The 9295-nt window shown below is 41.5% G+C and overlaps 1 protein-coding gene across 1 annotated transcript; it reads left to right on the top strand.

Annotated features, from left to right (window-relative positions):
- Positions 1-1086: 1086 nt before the first annotated feature.
- On the top strand, positions 1087-2651 carry LOC149346330 (uncharacterized). The gene has a single exon (XM_089585382.1). The coding sequence runs from the start codon at positions 1106-1108 to the stop codon at positions 2570-2572; it is 1467 nt and encodes a 488-aa protein (XP_089441508.1). The 5' UTR covers positions 1087-1105; the 3' UTR covers positions 2573-2651.
- Positions 2652-9295: the final 6644 nt, after the last annotated feature.

The following is a 9295-nucleotide window of genomic DNA, read 5'->3' as shown; positions in this document are numbered from 1 at the left end:
TGCAAAGGCGCTATAAATAAAATTGAGGCAACATAATATACATACAGTAAACAGAACTAATGAAGCATCAAGGTAACAAAATTGAACTGCCAGGTAGTAATCACAGATTTGTAAAACAAACATACCCTTTAAATATGAAAACAAATTCTACTCATGGTCACACTTAAGACTTAGACCATGTCACATACAGTAGAACAGGTCACTGCAACAAGCATCAAGGAAACGAAGGCAGTCACGGTTCGCAGTCCAAAATAACAAAACTTTTAGCAACATACGGTTAAGCACAAAACATATATGATGAAAAACGATTGCAATCGACTAGAATGAAAAACTTGGTTAGTTCACATAATATGGCACTGCAAGAACAAATCAAAGCAATAAACACATTACATAGAAACAAGCACATGCACAGTGAAATACAAACAACATACTAACTATCAATGTATTAAACTGCAAATATAAAATTACCCAAAAACCACAAAAAGCAGAACAAATTGCAAAGACAAAGGTGCAGAAAGACATCATCATCATCATTTATTTACCCTTAAGGGCCCCAGGGGGCATTACATAAGGGGGGGGGGGTGTCGAACAGTAATCAAGACACAAAGAACAAAGTTGGAACATAAACTTAGACACATGTAGACACAGCTGTGAACACTTCAAAAGAAAAACAAGCGAGTAAGTAGGTAAACACAAGAAAAAGAAAGAAAAAAAGAAAAGAAAAGAAAAAGAAAAAGGGCCTTCAACAGGAATCATTTGGGGAATAAATCAGTTAACATCTGTTTAAATTTTAGGGAATTAACTTCATTCACAACACTGTCAGGAAGGACATTCCACTCGGCTATGGCAGCTGGCAAGAACGAGGAATTGAACGCATTGGTTAAACCATGAATGCGTTGAATACTACGGCAATTAAACAAACGTCGCGATGATCTTAAAGAGGGCAAAATTAGGCTCTCACGCAGTTGGGGAAAATTATAATAAAGTTTATGAAATAGTCAGAGCCTTGCTATCTTACGACGGGATGCCAAGGAAGGTAAACCAACGGAGGATTTGATATGGCAGCAGGCTCGGCAGTGGGCTCGGCAGCAGCGCATCGGAAACGATGTTCAGGAGCCATTTTTGCTTCATTCTTCAGGTGCTGGTGGGCCTGTTGCAAGTGCAGCCACCTGTCTTCTGCTTGCCTGGACTGTCTGCCGTCATCGCCGATATCAACAACGACCTACTGGCACGTGCTGATGTGACAAGCGTCAACAGAATCATCGAACCGGCAGCCAGGATTTCTGCGCATGCCCCGACGTCTGGGACGGCAGAGCACGTGGTTCACCAAGCCTTTAAAAGGAGCCCTGCATCTGCGTTCATCTTCAGTGGGCTCGGCAGCAGCGCATCGGAAACGATGTTCAGGAGCCATTTTTGCTTCATTCTTCAGGTGCTGGTGGGCCTGTTGCAAGTGTATCCACCTGTCTTCTGCTTGCCTGGACTGTCTGCCGTCATCGCCGATATCAACAACGACCTACTGGCACGTGCTGATGTGACAAGCGTCAACAGAATCATCGAACCGGAAGCCAGGATTTCTGCGCATGCCCCGACGTCTGGGACGGCAGAGCACGTGGTTCACCAAGCCTTTAAAAGGAGCCCTGCATCTGCGTTCATCTTCAGTGGGCTCGGCAGCAGCGCATCGGAAACGACGTTCAGGAGCCATTTTTGCTTCATTCTTCAGGTTTGTTCTTACATGCCTACTAAGTGCTTCCGCAGCGATAACCGCTGCCTATTGCTGCTGCCTTGCCCACTATGCATTGCGTACTTTTTATCTGATGTCCGGTCATTCACAGAAGATCTATTGTCATGCGGTGACATTGAATCTAACCCCGGTCCAACACAGGAGGATATGTTGCTTCAGCTTGTTTCAGGCCAAACCAATATGACTGCCTCTATTAACCAGTTACTGGAAAAACAGAATACGCTGGAGGATAAAATCGGAGGTTTAGCTGTTCGCATTACCAACCTCGAAGACAAACTATCCTGTCTGGCATCTATAAACAAAGTGGTCAGTGATCTGAAAGAAACGGTAGCTCAACTTGAGCAAGATAATTCATACATGCTAAAAAAAATTGATGATTTAGAAAACAGGAGTAGGAGAAATAACTTGATTGTTTATGGTTTGGAGGAGGGTGACGAAGAAACTCCTACCAGTCTTCAGAATGCGACCCGGAAAGAAGTCTTTGAAGAAAAATTGAAAGTTGAAATCAATAGCATAGAGAGGTGTCACAGGCTGGGAAAAAAGAAGAAAGATCAAAGCCGCCCCGTAATTATGAAGTTTCAGGACTACAGAGAAAAACTTTCGGTGTTACAGGCTTGTTCGAAGCTGAAAGGAACCAAATTCTCTGTGGCTGAAGAATTTTCCAGCCGAGTTCGTGAAATTAGAAAAAAGCTGTGGCAAAGCTGTGCAGTGGAGAAGGCTAACGGCGCTAAAGCCAAACTGATATTTGATAAGCTGGTTATCGACGGTGCTATGTTCGGATGGGACGAAGTGAAGAATGAGCGCTATCGTATATCTAAAAAGAGGGAATGACAGACGCATATTATGAACAAAAGGTTCACACTGATAAACGTCAACTGTCGAAGTATTGTCAGCAAAGCTACGCAACTTGAGGGCCTGCTGTTGACGCATGATGTAGAAATCGCTGCACTCACTGAAACCTGATTGGGGAAAAATATTTTTGACAGCGAATTCGTACCACAAAACTACAAAGTTTTTCGCAAAGACCGAGATGGAAGGGGCGGTGGAGTGGCCATACTGTTCAAATCTTCACTGCAAATCTTTAGAATGCCAGATATTGACGATGTAGAAGACATATTTTGTAAATTTTACAAAAACAATGTTCGTTACGTTTTAGGAGCCGTGTACAGGCCACCCAATTCCTCTGTAGCACTCCTAGTGAATCTAAAAAAATATATTGAGCGCCATATAAAACAGAATGATAGGTTAATCTTGACTGGCGATTTTAATTTACCAAACATAGACTGGACAGCCTTTTCGTATTCTAATAACATCATTGACCAAACTATGCTTGATATTTCTATCGCCTTTGACCTGCTTCAGGTAGTTAAAGATCCTACTAGAGTCTACAATGGTTCATATTCAATTCTTGATCTATTTTTTGTAAATGGCACTGTCAAAGAAAACGTCGAATGCTATGTAACGACCGGTATTTCTGATCACAAAGCTGTTGTACTGACATTGATGAATGCAAACTTTGATCGCCGAAATACTGTCAGTTTCTTTCCTAATTTTTCTCGTGCACATGATGAATCTATTCTTGATATGCTCGACTTTCATTATGACCGCTTTATGAATTTTAATGGAAATGTGAATGACTTATGGCTATTTTTCAAAAGTGTTGTCTTTCAGTGTATTGAACGCTTCGTTCCAAAAATTGCGAAAAAGTCCCCAAAATGTAACCCTTGGATAACACGAGAGACATTACGCTCACAACGAAAGCTAAAAAGAATGAAAAAAAGGTTAAAAGCAGGAAACTATTCCCAAACGATCATTGATGAACAAACAGAAAAACTAAAACAGCTGATTGCCCATGAAAAGGAAAAGTACTTTTCTACTCAGCTACCTACCTTCATTAAAACATGCCCTGAGAAATTCTGGAGGCAGATAACTCCAGCTTCACGATCTCATGATACTTTCAAAGTAAATGGAATATGTGAGCGTGATGATGCTTTGGTGTCCACGGCTTTCAATGACTACTTCAAATCGGTGTTTACGCAGGATGACAGCTCTCTTCCCTGCTATTCCGTGAATTTGCCTTCAATTCCTGATGTGATTTCCGAGGCAGGTGTTCTGAATTTATTATTGAAGCTTGATGTAAAAAAATCTCCCGGACCAGATGACATTCCCAACGCATTCCTGAAGCGTTATGCAGAATGGTGTGCCAAGTACTTATGCATCTTATTTAACAAATCACTAAATGAAGGATCATTACCGGATGACTGGAGAACGGCAAGAATCAAGCCAATTCACAAAACTGGAGACAAAGCATCTGTTCAGAATTACCGTCCGATATCGTTAACATCTACAGCATGCAAGGTTTTGGAACACATCATTCATAAACATATAGCAGATTTTCTGGAACAAAACAATTTTCTAACTAATGCACAGCATGGCTTCAGACGAGGATTTTCCACTGCCACTCAGCTAGTACAAACTATACATGATTTTGCGCAGGCAATAAATGAAGGAAAGCAGACTGACGCTATATTTATGGACTTTAAAAAAGCATTTGATAGAGTTTCGCATAACAAGCTTCTCCACAAATTAGGTAATGTACTAAAAAATGACAAATTACTCGCATGGATTACAGCCTACTTAAGAAACCGTCGTCAGTTTGTAGTAGTAAATAATTCCCCTTCCCCTCCAGTTCCTGTTGATTCCGGCGTTCCCCAAGGATCTGTTCTTGGGCCACTCCTCTTCTTGATTTTTATTAATGACATTGTCGATAACATCTCAGTTTCTGTTAGATTGTATGCTGATGATTGTGTGTTATATGAAAAGATTACTACTACTGAGGACCAAGTACGGTTAAATAACGATTTCACTAAGATAATAACATGGTGTGACCAATGGCAAATGTGCGTTAATTATGATAAAACAGTGTTCATGCGTATAACCCAGAAAAAGAAGCCTCTTTTGTTTAACTATACTGCTAAAAACAAAGTTCTCTCTCAAGTGAATACTTACAAATACCTAGGTCTGCGGATCTGCAATAACCTCTCCTGGACAGAGCACGTTGACAACGTTACAGCTAATGCCCTACGCAAACTATTTTTCCTCCGACGTGCTCTGAAGCTCGGCCCCCCCAGTGTATGTTCACTTTCGTATAACACTATTATTCGCCCTATGTTAGAATATGCCGTCATAATCTGGGATCCTTTCACTAAATTAACATTGCTAAATTAGACAGAGTCCGAAAGAAAGCAGCACGGTTTATTTACAATTCATATAACCGCACATCTATCACTGCACTTCTTAATCAAAGTGGTTTGCTTCCAGTCTCTCACAGAAATCGCATCTGTCGTCTAAAATTTTTATTTCAGTTAATCAAAGGTCAGTACAATATTGACACATCCAATATTATATCGTTCTCCTCAGGGTACAACACAAGACAACGCCATGATTTTACAGTAACACCATTAAACGCACGAATTAACACCTTTAAGTACTCCTTTTACCCCAGAACGATTACAGACTGGAATAATCTAACTAATGATGCAGTAACCCAAACTTCACTAAAAAGATTTGAAAGCCACCTTTAACTTTTTTATAATGTCCTACCGCTACATTTCTTTGTTTCGTTTGTACTTTTTGAAATTGTGTTCTTGATCTTAAATTGTTGATCAATTGTTCTTGTATTGTTTGCTTGTTCCTGAGGTCGTTTTTGTTGTTTCCAGAATTTATGTATTGTGTGCCCACCCTGCGAAGGTCTTGTAAAAGATCGCAGTATCAATAAATAAAATAAAAATAAATAAATTAGTAACACTCGACCAAGAATCATAATTTGATGTTATAAACCGAGCAGCTCGATTTTGAATGGCCTCTAACATATGTGCTAAATACTCTTGATGGGGATTCCAAATTCTCGATGCATATTCAAGTTTAGTGCGGATGAAAGTTTCGTATGCGATTAGTCTAACCTTAGGGGGAGAAAATGTGAGCGATCGTCTGATAAATCCTAGTGATTTAGAAACGCTAGCAGCCAGGGACGTAATGTGCTTCGACCAGTTAAGATCACTTGTTATTTCTATGCCGAGGTATCTGTAGGATTCAACTTCAGATAGCGCGGTCCTGTTTAGCGAGTATGAAAAGTGCAGGTTAGATCGTTTACGGGAAACGTGCATAAACTTGCATTTAGTTTCGTTCAATTTTATGAGCCAGGTAGAGCACCAACTTTGTATCAAGTTCAGGTCGTCCTGCAGCAATGACTGGTCGTTCGTAGTGCTAACACGGCGGTAAAGAACGCAATCATCTGCGAACAAACGGATGGATGATGAAATGCCAGCAGGAAGGTCATTGATAAAGACAAGAAACAGGAGTGGCCCAAGAACTGAGCCCTGAGGCACTCCGGAGGTAACTTTAGTAACGGTAGAAGGATGGTTGTCGATGACGGTGTATTGCGAACGATTCGTTAGGAAACTGCGAATCCAACCTAGCTTTTCGAAAGGACAGTTAGTTTCCTTTTTTTATTTGATTCTGCATCATGAGATGATGCCGAGAGAAGGTCGTTTTTCTTTTACACATGTTGTTTAGAAGAATGTTTGCTGCTGAATGCAGCAATAGGTCCATGACTTGTTCAGGTCTTTGGCCATTTAGGCATGTGTCAAAGTCCTCACATTCTGGAAAAACCTCTGTTGTTAAGCATATCAGAGCCGTTCGCTGGTCTTCTAACTTGAAGAGCTTAAGGCAGTGTTCTTTAGACAGAAGTTGTTTTATCACTGCATGCGCATACATCACAGCATTTACAACAACTGGTGCTGGAAAACAAAGGCCACCTCTATTAAAGGTGTCGATGAGGCTATTTTCTTCATGGGATTCCTCCATGTTCCTTGCCACTACAAGGTTTCTTTTGCATTCTTCACATTTCAAGGCCTTACAAGCAGCATGAGCGCAATACCCAGCTACGTATGTAATCACTGGGATTTTTGATGACAAAGCATCTAGGTCAGAATCTGTGACTTCAATGCTGAAGGCTTTATCAAAGTTCTGCTTTTGCCGTGTCCTCGGTTGAGGGAGCCTGAGTTCTTCAGTTGGTAGAACTGGCAGCGAATTTTGCAAACGAAGTTTTGCCTCGCACTCGTACACCTGTCGAATAGAAACATGGAACTGGCCGCCCGCAAGTTGTCTGTATTGACCGAACTTCACCTCAAGTGGGTCGGTCTGAACCTTTCCTAGAAGCACGTAGTGCATCTTAAGCTCCTCAAGGCAGTAGCGAGAGAATGTCATAAGTCCACAGGACGTAAGACGCAAGGCACTAATCGTTTCACGAGTGAAAACGCCATTGTCAAAACGTAGTGCAATCCATATGTCTAACCAGTCCGCGAACGTCTCAAGAAATTGGATTCTTTAGTCATTTTCCATTCCTTTCACTGGCTCTTGAAAAGGGTCACGTTTTTGGAAGCCCTTCGAAGGTGTTTTGACATTGACCACTGACCACCAGCGAACGATAATGTTGATAAAGTTCGCAGTTTCTGCTGCTCTGTCAATTTCATTGGCATGTACCAGAAGCCCTTCTGCAGTAAATTGATTGAATACTTGCAGTGCGATCTTGACATTTTGCCGCTCTAACTTTGACGGATTCAGAGCTTTTGAGGTTAACTGGTGCCCATAATTCAGCAAACACCCTTCTTCCAGTTTGTGTAATCTTCGCAGAGCTTCAAACGAAGCCCACATGATGTGGCCACTGTCAATTGTCTAACTAGTGATCTCAAACTTCTGGCAATAGAAATTGGTGCCGTGATTTTTTTGGTTTATCCAGTTATTTCGCACACATTTCAAGAGGTGGACTGTGTCAATGATGTAAAACAGGGGTCTCGTAGGGTCACAGAGATGAGGATACACAAACTGCAGCTTTGAGGACTACAGAAGCTCGACATTGTCTTTCTATTAATAGCATTGTTGTCAGTAACAACACATACTACTTTGTATCCGTGCGACTCTAAACCAGTCACCACTTTTCGGGTGATGCTATGCAACATAGCAGCATCAATGGTTTTAACAGGAAGGATGTGAGCGACTTCTTTGAAAGACGAAGCCAAACTTTGTACCATAAAAACATGGGCCGTCGTGGCAGCGTCAGACGAGTTTATTTATTTATTTATTTATTTATTGAACCTCACAGGCCCGAACGGGCATTGTGTGAGGGGGGTTACAGTATCAAAAGGGATTTCAGCAACAAGAGGCAAACACTTGGTATATTAGTATCAAAACAGAACATAATTCACAAGAACTAACAGAAAACTAAATCGTACCTACACAGCGCAATACTTACAGGTGCATACATACATATACACAGAAAAATAAGGCTAACATGGTAACACATGTACGTTGTACAAAATAACACATGTACTTAGCGCTAGCAGTATAAGTTTAACACATGTTCACGGAATGACGCAGGGTTAGGTAACGATTAACGCAGGTAACGATTAACGGAACTGCCTTTAACGCAGGGTTAAAGGCAGTTCCGCAAACATTGCCACCTTTATAATCGAAGAATGGTTTCAAGTGAATTTCATCAATCATCAAAGTCACTATGCGCTCGTGAGGCTGGAGACACTTCACACGCTTCTTCATGTAAGACAAAAATTTTCATCTTCCTCTACTTGTGGAGACAGCTCACATGACCCACAAAGCTTTCTGATAGTTGCAGGGCGAGGAAGCGTAATAACACCTGCGTGTCGCAGGAATTTGTAAGCGTGTGGCGATATTGTAAAGAGCAGACTAGCAATAACCATCAAATGTGGCAAATACCTGGGCATCTTCATAGTGATTATTTCCAGATGTTCTTTCAGCGCTTTAAGGACACTTCGAGTTTCCACTGGTAGCTGCTGTTTCAAAACATGGAGGAGGGTTTGGATAGCTTTTACCACATCCTCAGAAATAATACACTGTGTTTCAAAACTTGACAAATTCTCTAGAATTTCTACGATGCATCTGATATCCGAAACTTTACTGGGGACAGGATAGTTATTTACTTTTGTAAGTTTGACCTTCTGATGGCACACAGTTATGTCCATACTGTCACTGATCACAACAGAAGCTTCAATGCTTGGCATGGTGCCTCCGGTTATCAACAGGAACATTTCAATTGTTGAGGTATTCACTACTGACCACTTCTCTGGCAAAGATGATCCCTGCATACATGCCTTTAGCTCCGTTATTGTCTGGAACTGATATCTGCCAGCTTCCGTCGTATATGACGACAATGAGTCCGCCAATGCCTTTGCAAGGTGGGAGGACTCCAGTCGCTGCCGTCGATCGTGTGGCTCCTCTCTTGTTTTTGAACAGTGTGGTGCGGACAGGTACGATGGGCAGTCCTTGCATATTGAAGGCACAGCGCTAGGGTCCAGTCGTGGCACCGGCAAAGTGGTCTCGATAACCTTTCCAGTCCTTGGGTCATGATAGACTGTTTTTTTTTATAATAAAGCTCTCATGGAAGTGCAGCGCACAGACCTGCAAAAACGAAAAAAGGGGACTGTACCACAAAAAGATATCACAGTATCTCTGAAAGGA

This window comes from Amblyomma mixtum, chromosome 4 (assembly GCF_055824585.1).
Source record: "Amblyomma mixtum isolate Tamu chromosome 4, ASM5582458v1, whole genome shotgun sequence".
Taxonomy (NCBI): Eukaryota; Metazoa; Arthropoda; class Arachnida; order Ixodida; family Ixodidae; genus Amblyomma; species Amblyomma mixtum.
This window is presented reverse-complemented; position numbering and strand designations above follow the sequence as displayed.

What these genes read in the sequence shown, in the direction of transcription:
- LOC149346330 (XM_089585382.1), top strand. Translation starts at nt 1,106, where the DNA reads ATGTTCAGGAGCCATTTTTGCTTCATTCTTCAGGTGCTGGTGGGCCTG.